The following is a 19,699-nucleotide window of genomic DNA, read 5'->3' on the forward strand; positions in this document are numbered from 1 at the left end:
GTATAGATCAAAATTCCAAAGTAAGACAAAAATTAAACATAAAAGAATATCTATTTTTCTATTTACATTTCTATATTTCTACAGTTGTATTTTCTTTTTATTAAAAAATAAATAAAATACAGGAATTTCTCGTTTTACGCGGTGTCCCTAATATTCTTTATTTCTTCCGTTGTTACTCAATAATTCAATATTTTAATTTAATCGAGTTCTTTACACATCTTCATAGAACGTAACGCGTAAATTAAAAAATTCCTGTAATTGTAAATTTTAAGTATAGTTGTAATAGTCTTCTTGATTTACATTATAATAATAGTGAGGTGATACGTTTTCAACATCATCTTCCATATTAACGTGGATAGGATTTTTTAAATCGATGTTGTGTTCATTAACTTCAGAGCGGTTCACTTTACCTACGAAAAAAATTGGCTTATTTTCAATATTTACTAAAGAGAACCATCTATAATCTAAATATTATGAAAATATTACCTAAAAGTGTTTTGTTGAGTTGATGTATGATAGCTTCTAATACGTGCGGTTCTAACCTGGCAGTAATTTTAGTGCTATTACCGCTTAGAGATCGTTTATTTCGTGATAGTAAAGGCAGTGTAAATTCGGTCTGCGATAATGGAGTGTCATCAGAACCAAATTCCTGAAACATGATGTTTTTATCATTTAATTTTAACACATAGAATACAAATAATTATAAAAGGGATGAGTTAGTTCCAGTTAAAACTATGTTTTAGTTCCTATCATATCTTATACATAAGCATTTCAAAATTAAGATAGTTGGTCACACTTAAATGCATCATCCAAAATTCATCATAATTCTTTCCATAATGTTTTGTTTACTGATGAAGCGCATTTAAACTAGCTAGGAATATTTATGAATTAGGAATATTGCCGGACTTTTTAGAGGATATTTATTTACAACAATATTTTTTTAACAAGAGTTTTTGCGTCCAACCCACGTTATATCTGAGGGCTAAATATTTATTGTAATGTATACAGATTGTAAGTATATACAAAGTAATTGTTTCTATAACATAAATAATTTTGATTTATTTTGATTACTCTAAATTTTAAAATCGATGATCGAGTGTTGAAAAAGCCACTCTAAGCGTATAACGTAATTAATTTTCGATTAAAATAGCGTTCTTTATCGTTATGTTGTGTGAATTTGTTGATGTATCGAAGTATTTTGCGTATATCTACATAATATTTTAAAATCATATATTTCTTTTGAGTGGTATTCTCCCTAGACCTTTTTTTATTTATTTTCTTATCTTTATCATTCATTTCCGATAGCTAGTATGTCTGGGTCGTTCACTACACCAAGAAGGTGATCGACACTACCAGATTTTATTTTCCCTATATTTGTTATCTTTCGTAACATTTTATATATTCAGCTGCGGCGGATTTGTAATGTCAAACCTGGTGTTTATTGCGCCGTATTCAAAAAGTCAGTTCACAATGTTGTTTACATACACTTTATTTTCGCATGAAATTGCTTTAGATTTTCTTTCATGTTTGGTAATCTCATAATATAGAGGTTAATCGATTAATTGAGTCTCTAGAGATAGGTCGTAATCTTGATCAAGCTTTTCAACATGAAATGATTTTTCAGTGTGGAAATAGCTCATCTCCACACTGGTGTTTATTTAAAATTCTCATTTCCAATATTTTTCGTGATGTTTATAACATACAGACAAAGATGCGACTATCTATTTAGTTATATTTGTGGTTCCAAATAATAATTGGGATTTGATCGTTAACACGATGTAAAAAATTAATAAAAATTAAAATACTTACTAAACATTTTCCACTTATACAATAACCTCTTTTAGCAGAATTTCCCTTAGAACAATCTGTCCCAAATGGAAACCATCCATCTTCACCGTTTACCAAATAAAATCTGTGTTGAATGCTTTCATCTTGACAAGCTACCCTACACGGTCTATCAGGATCTTCTACAAAATTAAATAAAATAAATAATTATTCTAAAAATTAATAAAATTATTGACCTATTATTGGAGATATTTGTATTCCCAGTCCAGATAATCTTCTAACTTTATCTTTATATTTTGTACAAACCATCGATGCGTGTTGAAACGGCGATTTAATTCTTCCACAACCCTGAAACTAATTTTATTTAAACGAATTTAAAACGACTTAATTTATTTTTACGTATTGATCTGGTTTGCAGAGTTGTATACTAGATTTCATAGTTTTTCCTTTCTTGACGACTAAACGAATTCCGGATCCGGGTGAAATACAGTTAAAATGACATCCGCTTGCGCTTATCCACACGGAATTGCTCTCACGTCTTCGTAATCCCGTTCTCCACGTGATTTCGTTAGAGTCTTTATCAACTGGGCAAAGATCAGCTTGTTGGACAAATTGTTCTTCGTCTAATACATCACAATGAAACTCCTAAGGATTATGGTTTTTTAACGGATTTCGTTCGATTTGTTTTTGATTGATACAACCTCGCATTTCCCGTTGATGCAGTAACTCGGTCTTCCATAACGATTTTTTTTTGTTAGACATGCAGTTCCATCTGGATAAGTCCAACCGCGACTTTTCGTTCCACCGTTCTTTTTTTGACACCAAATCATGCAAGATTCATTAGCTGCAACAAAAATTGCTAAATTTATTTTCATTGAATTGTTTTTGTTGACATACGATCGGTTGCAATTTTTTGTATCCCATTTCCGGTTAAGTCGCCATCAACTTCTTTAGCTCTGGTGCATATCTGTTCGGCATACTCTTTAATTGTTAATCTAGGAACATTTAAACATTGCTTTGCGTTGCAAGTTTGATACTTTTTATCAAAACCAATGCAGCTCGCTCCACTTCCTTGTGGACTAAAACAATCTAAATAAAATACTTGGAAATTAAAGTGAGTCAAATAAATTACTGCGGATTGTTGCATAATCTCGCCAATATCATTATGGATGTACTTCCGGTTCGCAATCTTCCTTCTTCTCCGTATAAGCACCCGGAGGCGCATTCACTATAAGTTTTCCAATCGCTCCAACCGCCATCGATATTTTCTTTACGGATTGGGATTGATTTCGAAACGGTGTAAGCTGCGTTTGTGCCTAAATTTTTTATTACACATTTTCCTCCTCTACACCACTACAAATAAATCAAAAATAAATCGATAATAATTATAGTGTACAAGAATTACCAAATTGTGTCCGCAAGATGTTCCTTCTAAAGCTGGATGAGAAGTCCACGTGTATCGTTCTCTCTCGCAGTGTAAATCTCGGCATACATCATCCAAAGGTTGTTGGGACGAATGTTTACTACCTTTACCATATTTTAACATACCTTAAAAAGAAAATTATGAAAACGTGTGTTGAATTAATTAATAAAAGATTACATTGTTGATTAGCATCGAATCTTTCTCCAGGAAGAGCGCCTTCAGCTCCATGATCTAATTGTCCCGCTGAATTTCCATGATCTAATAAACATCTTGATTGAGGAGTACTAAAAAAATTGTTACAATATCTACCTTATTAATAATTTTTTTGAATACTTACTCTAAAAACGTTTCTAAATATCTTCTACTACAAGGTGACCAAGTAATTTTCCCACTTCCTAAAGTTGGCGACATAATATAACTTGTAGGATCGCAATCATTATCAGCCATAGGACCATCATGTCTCATTCCTAAACTAAAATACATTAAATATTAAAAAAATTTTTAAGAATAAAAATTAATAAAATTACTTATGTCCAATTTCGTGGGCGACAACATAAACACTTTCAAAATGCCTTCCTTCATTTACAGTGCAGCTGCTCGTTAAAGTGCACATTCCAGCAACAGGAGCTAAACCCACAACTTGGCTGGATATTTTTCCATGTTTTCCTCTTACGTACAAGTCTAAACCGGTTAAAATAACCGCATGATCCCAGTGTTTAGGCTCGCGATCGCCCGCTGGATTTTTGGTTCTTTGCCAATTGCAAAAGTTCGATAAATATCTATCGATATCAGGTGATCTCGTTAATCCGGGAGTTTCGTCTTTTAAAATTTCTAAACGTTTTAATAAAAAATTAACCGGTCTACCCAAACTTGGATCGTGATACAATAATTGCACGGCGTTAATCATCGCTAAAACAAATCTAATTAAATCTCTTTCCGTGTCAACAGGATAATTTGTTTTCATGTGTTCAAATAAATCCTTATCAACAAATACAGCGGTTTCTACAAATATGGGGCTTGGTGAGTAACTGTCTCTTTTAATTCTTTTTTTGAGTGTATTTGATTTTAAATTTTCATCAAGATTTATTACACCGTAAGTTTTATTTCGGTTCAAAATAGAGCAATCGCCGTTTAAATTAAAAATCGGCTTCTTTATGATAATATGAGGTTTTATTGTTCGATTTTTAAGGAACCTTTCAGGCAGTGGTTGGATTATAAAGTAATCTTTGTTAGTAGAATGGATTATTCCACGAATAATGGAATCTTGACAAAGATCCAACGCGGACTTGTTCGATCTGTGGAAGCACTGGAGCTCTTCTAAACGGTGGGGGATTAAATTTGAAGTATCATTGAACGTCTCGACGTACTTAAAACTACTCGAAATTAATCTTGGGCTAGGAACTAGACGTATTGTGAAATTTGGTTCGAGAAAATCACCATTTTCAAGTTCAATTTTTAAGATATTTTTTTCTTTTCCTGTGTTTTGATTTAAAATTGGATGAACTATTTTGAATGTTGTATCTAAAAAAGATAAAGAGAAAAATGATTAGTTTTAACATACTATATTTGATGGACAATTGAAAAATATCGATTTCAGGATGTGTTTCGAAATGTGCGCACATTTCTAATAGGTACGCAATAATGTTCAAAGAGCTTAACTAATTGCTTTAACGTTGCTTTCTTGCATAAAACGCGGAAAAGGTTCTTTCATTATCTCACTGTTTTCATGGTAATTACAAAAACAAACGCTTCTTTCGACAACAACAGATTTGTGTTTACCGTTTGAAAGTTAAAATTTGTTCCGAAATTATGTCGAAAAACCCATTTACTTTTACCGAATTCATTTTGTTAACTTTGGGCTTTATAAATTGTAATTATAAAAATTACAATTTGTTATTTTATAATGGAGTGATTCTTTGTAGATTTCCTGCGCGTTCTGCAAACCTCACGCCCATAGACTTCTTTTTGTGGGAATATCTCAAAGACGAAGCATATTTATGTTTTATAGAATTAATGAAAGTTCGACAGGATACGGCTGGCAAGGAAAATCCTCACACCCACAAAATAGAAGCAATATAGATACAATTAAAACAAAGACACTTAGCGCAGAAGAAGTACCCTTGAATGTGGCTGCGAGAAATGGGACTTTCTGCCCAACATATTAACTGACGGAGTCATAAAACTAAATGAGCATCAGGTAAAACACGGATGCAAGATGGGAACAGACAACATTGGAAGAACGCATCTTGGGAAGTATTCAAGACCAACATGAGAATTAGGTTAACAACTCAGCCAGAATAGGGGTATCACTATGTACCGAGACCAAACTGAGGATATACAAAGCTTGCGTCAGGCCAATAATGACATGTACTGCGAAGGCGCGGGCCGACACAGCGGAAACCAACAAAATGGCACGCACCAACCAGATGGCGATTTTGAGAGTAATCACTGGAAACACGCTATGAGATCAAAGTAGACGCAAGGAAGTTCGGGAGGAATGCGAGACGAAAGATGTGGAAGACGTATGCACGCAGGCAGGAGACTCTGGAATGAGCAAGTATCACGAATCATCAGGAATGGATTGCTAAAGATTGCAGACCAGCATCTAAAAGGTCGTCCGGACAACCTCCAAAAAAATGGAAAGATTTCTTCTGTAGAAAAGAAAACACCGCAATTAACGTAATCATTAGAACCATAATAAATAAGATCCATTGTAAATAGTATAGTATAGAATAAAATATTGTATCGTTTGTTATATTATTTTTTGAACATAAACGAAAAATTTAAAATAAAAAATTATGCAAAATTATGTAAGTAGCACTTTCAAATTAAAGAAAATCTAGTTGTAAAATTTATATTTAGTACTTGTAATGGTAGGATTATACAACAAAATTTAAATTATAAGTTTATTATGTAATTAAGATTTTCGCAGCGTGCAAAAAAAACATTGGATGCTATACTTTCTCCGCGGGTGTTCAAGAATTTTTAGTGTTAATTTAAACCGTAAATATGTAAAATAACTAGAAAAAGATCCCAAGTATTAAATTGACGAAATTATTTATAAGGTGTAGTGAAATTGTTTATCATGACTTTATCGTGTCATTTATGATTGACATTTACAATAATTTTAAAAGATATCAATGTTTTCAGCCTGTTCTCTCCTGGTTTTTGCATTTGTAACGTCCCTCTCGGTTTTTGTAACTTTAACAAAAAGTTATGTAATGCCCGTCTTTACCAAAACTGGTAAATAATAATTATCATTGATATGATTCAAATAAATAAAATTTTAAAATTAGGTGTGGTTTCTACCGATATTAACTCTGACGATTTAAATCTAATCGATCGAGGTGCTTCTTCATTTTTTGGGTGCGTAGAAGATTTGATGAATGTAATGAAGGTTTGGTTGTACAACAACATTTTTGGAATAGAATTAAAACAAGAATCTGAAGAATCGCAATCGTTTTTCCAGTCATTGGTATTTTGATTTCTTTAACTTTATCAAATAGACTTCTACAAAATATTTTAGATGGTGTATATTGGATTTTATGATAAACCAGAACAAAGCGGATTTCCGAATTCGAGTAATTTATCGATTCTCGTCTTAATTTTTGCACTATATTTCGGATATGTTAGTCATTGTTTGCATTGAAATGTATTTTTATTACCCATTTATTTCTATTTTTAAGTTATTTATGGCGACGAAATGTTTTAACCTTCCCAAACCAATCGATAGATCTATTTTTATGAAGAAATTCGTCAATTATTGGAATACAAACGAAGAAAATGATTTTACTGCAACCCATGAGCAAATAGAAGAAGAAGACAATCCCGATTTGGATTCTTTTGGTTATTCGTCATGCTCCATCTGTTGTAATCAACGTCAAAAATTATCGTTGGAATCTCAAACTGATTTAACTCGACTTGTACAACCTGTGGAAATCGTTAATTTTCCATCTTGTGATATTTGTGATCCTGGGAGATGAATTAAAAATGATATCTATATTCTATTTATATTTATTATTATATTATTATACTTACTAGAAAAAAATGGATTTGAAAATGTAATAAAAAGGGTATGAGTAATATCTTGGTATTTAAAAGACTAATTTGAGTCATGTTTTAATATTTCTTCGTATATGTTATTATAGTGTCGTTAATATCGAATTAAATATCTTCATATTTTTCAAAAACTATATAAAATGCACCATTTTACTTTTACTTTTGTGTGACATAAAGTTAAGAGAGACTTAGTTTCCTCAAAGTTGAAATGATGAAGTTTTTAATCCTTGTATTTTGTGTAAGTATTTATTTCTTCATTTTACTTTTATTTACTTTTAATTTTTTAGATTTCTTTTATATTAAATTTAACGATTGCCGAAGATGATGAAATAAACTCAATAGATTACGATGCTTTAGCCACTTTATTATCAGCGGGAGAAAAATTCAATAAACAACAACCTGAACAGTTTACATCAGCAGTTTCTGCGAATCCCACCTATTTGTTATTGAACGCATTGAGTCCTAGTAAATACTTGAGTCCACACGTGGAGATTTTAAAAATAATCGAACAATGCATTAGATTGAAAGGAGAATTGTCTTCGAGACTTTACGCTCTGGTTGTTGATAATTCCGAGTTAATACAGGGAGTGTTTCGGTTGGTTTTCACTAAATTATCGACGTTGCATGGGTTTTCTTTAAAAGGAATTCAAACGTTTCGCAAGATAATAGAATTTAGTTTAAATGTTATAAACGGATGGCCAGTTCCAAGTTAAATCAACAAATAATAATAAAATTGCTTTTAAGTCTATTTAATTTTTTTTGTTTTTTGTTCAAATTAGGTATTTTTGATTTATGTCTCTTATCGTAAGTTGCTTAATCTTTTTCTGTTAAGTTTCAAAACTTAAAAACGAAAAAAATGCCTGCATTTAATAATCACCAATGATGAGTCGAGTGTTCTGCTTAAACTTTATCATTAAGATAAAAACCGCAGCGTTCCGTAAGTTATTTTCGATCTGAAGTTATTAATCAGTGATGCGAGATACGAAGCTTTTAGCGAAAATACTTATGTGCTTCGTTGATAATACGAAGGCAAAAAATTTTAGCTAGATACGCTTTAGACAGCCAGGCCGTGGCGGAGTTCGAAATTTCACAAGCATAATGAAGTTATGTGCGCTTATTATCAAATTTTTTTCTCAAACTATAAAAGATAGGTGAGATTTCGGTAGCCGCCGTGACCTGGTCACCGTGGTTTGGCCGTTTAATGAACATGTAGGTTAATCCTACTCCCCCAAGCCTATTCCTGTTTATGGACAAAATTATACAGGAGGTGTCGTTGAATTAGGGCTATAGAATGAACAATGATATGCTACATAGACGATGTCAGAAACGGAAGATGGTCTGCAAAGACAGCTTTTCAAATTCTATCAAGTAAGAATATATGATAATTGCCAAAGAACCAATTAAATTAAAAATGACTTAAGAAATCAGATCAATAAAGAAACATCTCCATCAAGATGCATAGATAATACGCTTTTATGGTTCCCCCCTCGATTGTGAAATTCTACTAATATCCTGTATATTTATATAAAATTTTAATATTTTTCGAGTTTCACACCCAGAAGGCTTATCTTGTTAGTAAGGAAGTATGAGTGGTTCAAAAATTGTGCAACTGTTTATTAAATTGGTATAGTAACTATTTATTTTGTTGTATTAATTTTTTGAAATAAATGAAGTTTAACTGTTTGGAAACTATTATAAACGAAACAAGGTCAAATCTTATCGTTGTTTAACTTTAAATGGCCGGCATACTTATTGCACACGTAAAGGTATGTACCAGTACATACCTTACGCTTATCGCCGTGACTATTCCAAAGAATATTCTTTCAAACAGCAGGAAACCTTTTAAATAATTAAAATATTTGTACAATTTGTAACTTTGCTAATTTTTGGCGTATCAAAATAAAATTTTTAAACAATTACCTGGATGTTCCACACCAATAATATCCTTCCATTCTTTTTCACTGAGAAGGCTCTTCAAATTTTCTTCGTTAACCTATAAGCCAAAAAAGATAATTAATTACTACAACAAGAAACTTGTCACGAAAAATGGATAATGGCTTGTGCGAAGGTAGATTTCGTAAACGAACCCAACCTTTATAGAACTTTACAAAGCAGCTTGTAACGTATATTAAAAAGTTTTGAAACTGTCTATTATGAAATTAAATATTCCTCGTTAATTGTGTGATAACATCGTAAAGCGTTCCGAATGCCGCACGTGAAACTAAAAAAAACTGAGTATGGTGGTAAAAGTTACGAAAGGATACATTTTCATTTCAAGTACGGCTAATTTGTAATGTTTAGTTGAGTAATTCATTTTATAATTGTCTAATAAGTTTGTTTAATCATTTTATCTATCATTTGAAAATCAATATTGCTTTTCAATATCGGTATTTCTGGGTAAAAGATGCTTTTAGAACATGTTACACCTTTATTTATACACCTTTATCTCGTTTTGTGATTTTTTCACAAAGGCAAAGTATATATAAAGTTAATTCTTGATTTATAGTTTAGTTGAAGTTTACAAGCCATCCACATCACCATTGCATTAAGAATGTGTACACCTAAAATAAGTGTATCAGATCTTGAGTTAGATATCCCATATCCAGTTAAATATGCAAAACGTTTTACGGAGTTCGAGTGGCCGTCTGTAATGGTCGTGTTAGAAGCCGGATTTGTTGTTTTTTTACCGAAGCGAATGGCTGAGAAGATAACAGATAATGAAATCTCCGAATTAAAAAATAAGTCTATAGTCTATAAAGGTAATACGACGAGTGTTGGTCGAGGAAGACCTGCATATATAGTTGAATTCCAGGACAAACATGTGTAAATATTGAATCAAAAATCTAAAATTTTTTTCCCAGTAATGAATTGTATTGCTTACTTTCATTTATAAATCATTATGTTAATTTTGAAAATTAATTGTATTCAATATACGCTTTAAAATGTATTTTTAGAATTTTATTTGTTATTTTAATGCAACTTTTTATTTCATTCCATTGTGTGATACATTTTTTTTTAAATCAATGTTAGGAACTTGTATTTTTGGGAAACATTTTCAATATGTTCCTGTTTCTAAAGAGTAATAGTTTATTCCTCTGTTCGTTTTGGATTTTTCTTAATAAAATTAACCTTAACCTAAGTACTAAAACCGATGGAGAAAGACGTTATGGATAAAAAATATTCCTAATGCATCAAGAAATCATAATCCATAATTATTTAATATTTATCTATTACCAGTTTCTAATGGTATTGCCTAAATTCCCAAAATGTAAAATTTGGACGATTGATATTGATAGAGGTGACAGTGTGCATCCTTGTCGGAGGCCTTTGGTGATGTTAAAGCTTTCTGATATTTGCTAGCTTATCTTTAATGCTGCTTCTGCCCCTCTGTATAATTATCGTACCGCCTTTATTAACGTAACATTTATTGACGTTTGCGAAAGCGCTTGCCACAATTTTCGTTGAGGAATGGTGTCATATGCCTTGGCGAGATCCACAAATAAGAGATATGTTGTTCTTCCTGTAGCTACTTTCTTCTCTGTGATGTAGTTTAGATTGAATATATTATCCATGCACGTTCTACCCGCTTTGAATCCCGCTTGTTCTTCCATTTCACATGTAGATATATAATAATTAAATACATAAAATTGAAAAAAAAATCCTGTCTTTGCGTCACGCAAGATATATCCTCTATTTATGTAACCAGATTATCCTGTCTCCACGTGTTTCCCGTAATCCTGTTTATTAAACCCCTTAGTTACAAAATAAAACCGTCTCGGTCATCGATTTTCCAACATTCCAACAGGCTTCAGTATTCCGGCATAAAATCAAAGCGACCGTGAATATCATCCTGCATCTCGTTGTCACGGCAACGCTTATTTAATATACAAATTAATTGGCTGTGGAATGCTGAGTTGTCTAAAAGTCACCTATATTTATTTGATTTTTATTACTTTGAATGTAAAATTGTATTAGATTGTTTGTAGTTGTAAAATATTTATTGCAAACGGTAGGTAAACTCTCACCAAGGATTTTTCGCGTGAACAGTTTCAATGCAAACCGTAAAAATTAAGCGTGAAATTATCGCGCACACGCACTTGTTTTCAAACAATCGCCGACCGCGTCAAAATGACAGATCTGCGAATGGTGTATACTCATAAATATGGCGCTCAGTCATGGTTCAAAAAATTTTCTCTGTCTGTCTCGTTGATGTTATGTTGCGGTCGTGAACAATTACTAAAGGTTATTTGTTAATTGTTATTGCTTGTGCAATAATTTGTACGTACATTAGGATGAATAAACTGTTTCATTTTGAATTATAGTATTTGCTCGAACCCTCTATGCAAGATTTTCAGTTTTATGAACACCTTAAATTAAATGCTGATTATAATCTAATGCAGATTTCGGTCGCAGTCTTCAAAAATTTATTATATGATAGGATTATCATACAGAACCAATTCATAAAATAGAGTTCCACAAAATAAAACAAAAATACTTGACTGGAACAGCCACTATTGTTAAAGGATGACTAGCAAGACCAGATTTATCACCTTAAGAACAAAATCAACAGAGAATATGGTATGGGGCTCAGCGAGGTATAGAAGATCTTTCTGCACTCGTTGGAGGAGTTCTCCAGTAAACGCAGAATTGGCGAATAGTAATTGCTTTATGTTTAGTTCAGTTTTTGATGGAAAATTGAAGGAAACTTTGAAGTTATGTTACATTATTTCACGTTTTTGGACATGGACAAAGGACTGTTATACAAAATTTGAGAACCGCAAACCCTGGAGATTTGCAACCCGAAGGTAAAAAACTTTATAAACCGAAACTATGTACATACAGCATGTCCCACGACGTGACTACCATAGCTTGGGAGTGTGTTGCTGGGGTGATTTCAAGTCAACAATCCCAAAAACATCCAAAACGCTATCGTAACCGAGCTACAAGCATTTGAAATTTTAAATAAGTAGTGGTAGACCATTTAAAAAGAAACAACTTTATTGAATTAGTTGCTCAAAATGTCCACCCAGTTGCTGTATACATAGTTTAGCTCTTCTTAGAATTGAAGTGGTAGCTCTGCTAACCGTCTCAGGATCAGCACGAATAGTTTCTGCAGCATCCATAATTCTAGCTACTAGTTGTTCTCTTTTTTCAATATGTTCTGCATAAACTAATCTTTTCAGTCTTCCCCATAAAAAGTAATCTAAGCGATTAAAGTCTGGTGACCTTGCTGCCAAGGAACTGCTGAACCTCTTTCAATCCACCGGTTTGCATAAACAATACAGCCACCTGGACTTTTTAATAATAACAAAATCAATAGCTTGTAGCTCGGTTACGATAGCGTTTTGGTTGTATGTTCATTAGACATCTTTGACTTGAAATCACCCCAGCAACACACTCCCAAGCTATGGCAGTCACGTCGTGGGACACTCTGTATATACCTATATATAAATAAATTAAAACTGCTGTTAAGAATCAAAATTTGATATTAAAATGGTATGTTTAATTTAAATCAGATATGATTTTTGACGACTATGAATAATGGAAATATAAGGACTTCTTTATATAGAGTAAGTAAACTGTGACATAGTCTGCAAATACTTGTCTAGCGGCCGATTTGTCACACTTCCACCGTGTTAGCAAGTTCTTCTGGAGTGGGACTATAACGATCTGGTATTTTGTCCGTATTTGGACGCGTGATCTCTAGTGTATTGCCGTTTTACAAGGAACACGTTTTCTCAATCGAGCTCACTATGTCACGTGGAGTGCCACACGTTTCTTTATATCTTTTTATTACCGGATTGAAACACTTTGCCGATATAAGTTTCTATAAATAAGTGTTCAATCAGTTCATAGGTAAATTAAGAAAAATTTTGGCCATTTTTGCAAATCATCAATAATAATTATATTTTAAAAGTAAGCACTCAACAGTAGTTCTAGATCCTATACGATCAATTTTTTTTAAATCAGTTGTCAGTGTACGAATTTAAAAAAAAACTGCTATTCTACCCTTAAAGGTTACTATCTTTGTGCAGGGTGTTCCATCGGTTTTAGTATAGGATTTTTTGTTATCTAAATTTCAAGATAGAAACTCCAAATTCCTCATTTTTTCAAGATAAAACTCGGCAAATAACTATATTTGGAAAAAATAGAAGATTTAAGTGGGAGAAATCAAGGTTCACAAGTTGTCAAGACTTCCATTGACATTTAAGTAAACCTAATATTACGACTGACAACAATTTACAAACATTTATTTGGAAAGGAATTGCTCAGAAAAAGACTCGCTTTATATTTAAAGTAATTATTAGACGTGAAGAAGTAAGCGTCTAAGTAGCAAAGTAGCGACTTTGCTATTTTTAAATTTGTTAATAATCAGAAAAATTTAATTATGTAGTATTTTATGTCAATTTAAGTTATTAAACGACAAAAAAAACCGTTAAACTATTAAAATGTTAAAATGCATTTTAAATAACGGTGAATATACATTATTAACAATCCTCACAGATAATTCCATCACGTTGCGTTGTCGTTTTAAACATTACGAAACACGCCAACGACGGAATGAATGTCGCGCTAAAGTCAATTATTGCAACAAAGCGCAATAGATCAGCGAACGGTGAAAGGATGATGAACCCATCGTAAAATACCGAAAGTAAAAGTACCAATTTGCCGTGGTTACCATTAACATTCAATTTCATCTCTGCAATTTATTAAAAATAAAATATACGATTACTTTCTCTTACCGGTACGCATTTTAAACTACCCATAGGAAAATTAAATACACGTATATAAGGCCCACCAAGAACCAAGTAACAAGAACGCCGAGTTGTGTGCCAAGTTAAGCGCGCAACCTAAATTCGAAACGAAAGTAAATTTTTTTTTGATAATAAAACTACTTATGGATACAAGTACCCGTATTGATATTGATTTCTATAACAAAATAAAGTTTAAGAAATCGACCTCACAGTTGGTGGAGTGGCTTTGAAAATTTTATAAACGAAGACCCAGATGTCTGTGAACGTTGACACGATGGTAGTTATTTATTTAGTCGCGAATATCGACGGGTTGTTGGTAAGGACACGTGTTCGTTATGTCAAAGAGGTGCTTGACGTGGTTTTCTATGCAATAACGAGGAGGACCTTGACATTCTTACACATTCGCGTACATACGAATAACGATAACTGAAAAAAAAAACTAACTATTAAGTGTCATACAATTGGAAAGAAATAATTGTATACAATGAATTGATTTTATAACGAGTAAGAGGAAGCAAAATTTTTATTAAAGTTAACTATTAAAGTGTTTTAAATTTGTTTCAAAATGAATCCAATTCCAAGAAGATTTAAATTACTTGAAATCGATTTATTTATCAAATCATAGAACAGGAAGAAATTGCATGATACTTAACTAAAAGAAGCCATTATTTGGTTATAACATCCATAATAACAAAATCACAAAAAAATAAAAAATAATAGTAATTGCAATTAAGAATTTAATTAGGTATTAACAAAAACAAACAATACTCAATCACCACAATTATTTATGTTTATAACCATGTCTAGTATTTTCTTTTACCACAGAAGACAATAACCACACATAATCAATTTCAACGGATACCAATTTCTCCAGTTATGGTGCGCTCTGGTTTGATTTCCTACATTGCAGAAAAGAAATATCTCATTCATGATTCAAAGATTACTTGATGAGATGTAAAAATATCTATTGGGTGTAAATCTTGAATATAGGCATTAATTTGCGTCACGTATCAAAAAAAATTATATCATGTTCAGTTAGAATTATGATAGCTATTCTCCTCGGTGATTAAGCGGATGCAAAACGAACCACCAGAATATATTCTGTGATCGCATTCTCTGGTTTTAAGTCTTCTAATTAATTTTTCAGCTAGGCAATTATTTATTCATCACTGACCATCATTGATCGTAATTTGTTTACTCGCCACTAACTCTATTTCCAATTAGGCAACAAATCTCATAGCTTTATAAGAAATGTTCTAAAATAACAAGGAGACAAGGCAACCAGAATCGCTGGTATGCTTCGACATATAACCTGGAGAAACAATTGTATAGATCTATTGTAACTTTAGCCTTTCAAATTTTAGAGCAAATGTAGGTCCTTAATGAACCTTAGTATTACTCCAAGGTCTTGTTCCTTTATGTCGGTAGGTGTCAAAAGAGCGTTATCGAAAATGTTGTGTCTTAGGCGGCCTCTGGCAACGCAATTACACAGTATATGTTGAGCCCTTCCTGACTCGTCGTTGCAAAGTTGACAAGTTTGATCCTCAACTTGTCCAATATGGAAGATGTGGTACATTAGGGGCGCATGGCCGGTCAGGAAACCTGAGAGCGTCCTTAGATTCCCTTTGCTAAGGCATAAAACCTCTTTGGTTTTGTTTTGCGATGGAATTATTTTACTCTTCGCTTGTATGTAACCTGGAAGTTCTTTCCAGCGTAAGGCTACCTTTAAGGCCTCCCAACTGTTGATTGCTTGTTTTAGATGACTTTAGAAGGGCGTTTTCGGTGCCTCTTTGACCAGCTTGTCCGCCTTTTCATCGCCCCCAATATCTTTGTGACCTGGAAAATGAGCCAAACTAGTTGATGCTACGCTATTTACAGGAATTGAGAATTTTGCATAAAAATCTTGGCTTGCACCCTTACAAGATCAAATTAACTCAAGAACTAAATCGCCTTCATCATTTGATACATCGAATCTTCTAAGATCTAATAATAAGTTCTTTTTGTCATTGATGATCAGCTTGCTTTTGGTGGTCATATTAATTTATTATATAAGCGTGCTTATGGCTCCCTAAGAAGTCTTTTCCGCAGTAAGATGTTTTTATTGCAGTGTCTGAAACGACTTCTTTGTGATTTTCTTGACTTTGTAACCTCTTCTTAAGGAGGATTCAGGTTGTGGAGAATTCCTGGCTAGAGAGTTTTCAAAAAATATAACGAGTAACCTGATTGTAGACGTTCTAATTATTATATTAGAATAAAACATATTACGTTGAAATCCTTATAAATTAAGTTTTCTATTAAGATATCAAGCATCAATATATCTTATTCTCTCCAAAAGATATGACACTGAAAGAATCGCTTGTAATATCCAAAAATAGAATCTTATTTGTAAGTGTATTTCCACATTACCTGGTATTTTAATTCAATTTACTTTAATAGATGGTGACCAAATATATTTTTTGTAACATTTCATTTTGAATATGGATTTTTACATTTTGAGACTTATTATGGATTTTTGGCTTCATTGTAATTGCGGAAAATTTAAAGCCTTTTGAAGGTTATCATAAAATAATACCTTTCATATGTTGACGAATGAATAATTTGAATAACAATTAACATAAATAACCTACTAGTAAGAAAAACAACCTTCATAAAAAATATATGCTTTAAAAAACGTTAAGAAAAATGGAGCAATAATTATCTCTGGAAAACTTAATTATAATACCTTCATTTAAAGATAGTTATTAAAAAAAAATAAATTATCAGAGGGCGAAGCTAATCACATAATGGAAACCATTAGGGCTAGTTAAAAGGAGTGTAGGAAAGGGAGAAGATTGATTGAAGATAAGGTTCAATGAAAATGAGAATAACATCGCGATTAAAATTGGTTAATTATAGTTCACTAATCCGCACTAATGGTTTTGTAATTATTGTAATTATTAATTCATTTAACCAAATCTCTTAAAGTATTACTAATCGAATAGAATTAAAGAAAATGTGATAAAAAATTAGAAAGGGAGAATGCATTCAAACTGGTAAAAGTAAACTATTCAATTAGCAATAAAAAACGGAAGCGAATGATGAGGTGTAAAAACAAGGCAGAATAGAAAGTGTAACTAAATCATGTTTTTGGTTTTGATTACAATAAAGAAGTAACAATAAAAAGATTTTCTAATCTTACGTAAAACCATTAGTTTTATGTGTTTTATGTGACGTTTTCTATCACATCTTCATTATACATGGAATATTTAAAGTTTTATTTGAGATCTCAGAAACAACAAGAGATACAAAAACAATAAAATTTTGATAAAATTTCATAACTGGCTGAAGTGACTCAATAATTCTTTAGAAGGTTAACTACCAATATAAAAATTCATATAACAAAAAAAAATGTTTTACGCAATATAAGCGGATGTATAAATTCTTATTTTGCCCCACCTAAATAAGTACTTTACTTACGATTGATCACAGACTGTATCTAACTGATACCTATTGTATTTTGCAAAGAAAAGCTTTCTATCTTTTCTTATTGTCTCTCTAAAAAAACGATTGTGTTTTGAAATTGGAAATTCAAAGGACCATTTAATTACAATTAAATTTAATTATTTACTTTCTACGATTTACTTAATTATAATAAAAAAAAATTACAATTTTAGATGATAACATCAAAAAAAAAATCTTACCTTTAAATCAACATCTGATGATAAAAAATTTGTAGTTGATGTGTTTTGAATACAGCCGAGTATTGTAAAAATGGTGATATAAAAGGGAAACCAAATCGGTGAAACCCCCAGCATTTCCCCCCTTTAAGGTAAACCTTCCGTGTTGTGAAAAGGAACCCCATTTACCGACGACAATTAATAATGAAAAGGGGTTGACTTCGTCATCGCCCCCGCAGATTCTTTATGCTTTCTTTCCACATAAATAACGCGTGTAAATAGTACACTGGATTTAACTAGTAGGAAGGCTCTTCTTAACCCAGTTCGCAAGAGTAAGAAATCATTGCTGAGACGTTGTTGACGTTGCCGCGTTCTCCCCGGATTTTTAAAATAAATAACGCCTGTCGTCGGAGAGAGACTTTACACTTACTTTCAAGAACTATACTAACGTGGTGTGCAGACCGAATGCCGGTGCGAATCTGTCGTTCTCGTTGGAAGCTGCGGATGGAAAAAGTGTCTATTCCCACCTAACTAACGCAACAGACCGTGTACCGTGTCTTTTGTACGGTCGGACGACTCTTTTCCGTTGTGTCCCGATGGATGTCTGGGGGCGGATGTCTGCGAAATCCGCGAAAATTCGGCTCGGTGTTTGCCAATGTTTTTTTTACAATTTGTAATTGATTTGATTCGGATAAAACTAGTTGTTTGCGAAATCGGTCGGTAACAAAAAAAAGGAAAACCATATTTTGACGAAGAAGAAAAACGAATCGTATATTGATTTCCCATACGTCCTTGATAATTTCCGCGAAGTAATTCGTACCGGGGCCACTCTGGCGGGAAAGGCTTGATTGATGAAGCTCATTGTATGTTTGGAAATTAAGTTGCTTTCTTTCTTGATTGTTAAAGGGTCGATATATCTAGTATATCTACCGATATACATAAAACTTTAGAATTAACTAAAATCAGAACTATGACAATTTTGCGTTCAATGTTGTTGGAGGCTGCTCTAGGAAATCATATCTAAACTCTCTAAATTTTCTGCCTGTGACCTAAAGCTGGCCTTTCGTTAACTATTTTGGTTCTATTGAATCAAGAAAAATATGTTGTCTTATGACTTATGACATAACATATTTTCCATTGAAGTTGATTTTAAGTTAGACACTGACCTTTACACATCATTAGTATTACTGCTTCAAAGTTCAGATCTTCTAGCAACCGAATATTCAACTATTTTGTGCAACTTTTATTAAAAGTACGTTGTTTCTGAATACAAGATGCTTTGTTTCTTTTTTGAACATATTTATCTATATTTACAACATTATTACTTTACATTATAAAAGCTACTAACGAAAATTATAATCAGAAAAATGATAGACAGAATTGAAATAAATGTCAGCAAGGATTTAGGAAATATAAATCGACACTGGTTGTGATATACATGCTACGACAATTAATTGGAAAGTCGATAGAGTATAACTAACCCTTGTATCTCTGCTTAGTAAACCTTAAAAAGGTTGTTCATAGGGTTAGCCTTCCTGATGTACTCACAATTCTACAAGAACACGACATTAATCCTAACTACTTTAGAGTATAACTCTGTGTCAAAACAACACAACACGAATTAGATCAAATGATGGACATACAAGAGAAGCACCTGTAGTGACAAGAATTCGCCAAGAAGACAGTTTGTGTCGAGCTCTCGTAAATATCGAGAAAAGTAAGAAAATATGAAAATTTGATGAATTTCGATGTTTTACAAGATATTAATGGTAACACTCGGGAAACGGATCATATTACAAAAAAACGATTACAACAAAAGTTGTAGCAAATTTTATTCTTAACAATATTGCTCTGTTGTGCTTTTGCTCATAGATGCATAAATATCGAGAGAAATACGATAATATGAAAATTTGTTGAATTTCGATGTGAATTTCTGAAAATGTCTGAAAAATTAACATGTTAATATCAGTAAGCAAAACAGAATCAGTGGTAATAACGGAAGATTCCATTAGATGTAAAAT

The 19,699-nt window shown here is 32.3% G+C and overlaps 2 protein-coding genes across 2 annotated transcripts; one reads left to right on the plus strand and one right to left on the minus strand.

Annotated features, from left to right (window-relative positions):
- Window positions 1-32: 32 nt before the first annotated feature.
- Window positions 33-18,206, minus strand: LOC111424585 (A disintegrin and metalloproteinase with thrombospondin motifs adt-1-like). Its single transcript, XM_023058182.2, has 14 exons — window positions 17,703-18,206; window positions 9,188-9,260; window positions 3,736-4,729; window positions 3,546-3,680; window positions 3,386-3,492; window positions 3,191-3,333; window positions 2,918-3,138; window positions 2,683-2,864; window positions 2,487-2,629; window positions 2,185-2,430; window positions 2,022-2,133; window positions 1,810-1,967; window positions 487-649; window positions 33-410 (listed from the first exon to the last, which is right to left on the minus strand). Exons 1-14 carry the CDS (start codon window positions 17,814-17,816, stop codon window positions 268-270), a joined length of 2,934 nt encoding a protein of 977 aa, XP_022913950.2. The 5' UTR covers window positions 17,817-18,206; the 3' UTR covers window positions 33-267.
- On the plus strand, window positions 6,303-7,291 carry LOC111424586 (uncharacterized). The gene is made up of 4 exons (XM_023058183.2): window positions 6,303-6,451; window positions 6,505-6,683; window positions 6,735-6,836; window positions 6,895-7,291. Exons 1-4 carry the CDS (start codon window positions 6,349-6,351, stop codon window positions 7,189-7,191), a joined length of 681 nt encoding a protein of 226 aa, XP_022913951.2. The 5' UTR covers window positions 6,303-6,348; the 3' UTR covers window positions 7,192-7,291.
- Window positions 18,207-19,699: the final 1,493 nt, after the last annotated feature.

The sequence above is a fragment of the Onthophagus taurus genome, chromosome 7 (assembly GCF_036711975.1).
Source record: "Onthophagus taurus isolate NC chromosome 7, IU_Otau_3.0, whole genome shotgun sequence".
NCBI classification, from domain to species: Eukaryota; Metazoa; Arthropoda; class Insecta; order Coleoptera; family Scarabaeidae; genus Onthophagus; species Onthophagus taurus.

What these genes read in the sequence shown, in the direction of transcription:
- LOC111424585 (XM_023058182.2), bottom strand. Translation starts at nt 17,816, where the DNA reads ATGCTGGGGGTTTCACCGATTTGGTTTCCCTTTTATATCACCATTTTT. An exon ending in CATCAGATGTTGATTTAAAG is followed by an intron (nt 9,261 to 17,702) that starts GTAAGATTTTTT and finishes TTTGGCTTATAG; the next exon opens with GTTAACGAAGAAAATTTGAA. An exon ending in GCCCACGAAATTGGACATAA is followed by an intron (nt 3,681 to 3,735) that starts GTAATTTTATTA and finishes AATGTATTTTAG; the next exon opens with TTTAGGAATGAGACATGATG.
- LOC111424586 (XM_023058183.2), top strand. Translation starts at nt 6,349, where the DNA reads ATGTTTTCAGCCTGTTCTCTCCTGGTTTTTGCATTTGTAACGTCCCTC. An exon ending in AATCGTTTTTCCAGTCATTG is followed by an intron (nt 6,684 to 6,734) that starts GTATTTTGATTT and finishes AAAATATTTTAG; the next exon opens with ATGGTGTATATTGGATTTTA. An exon ending in TTGCACTATATTTCGGATAT is followed by an intron (nt 6,837 to 6,894) that starts GTTAGTCATTGT and finishes TCTATTTTTAAG; the next exon opens with TTATTTATGGCGACGAAATG.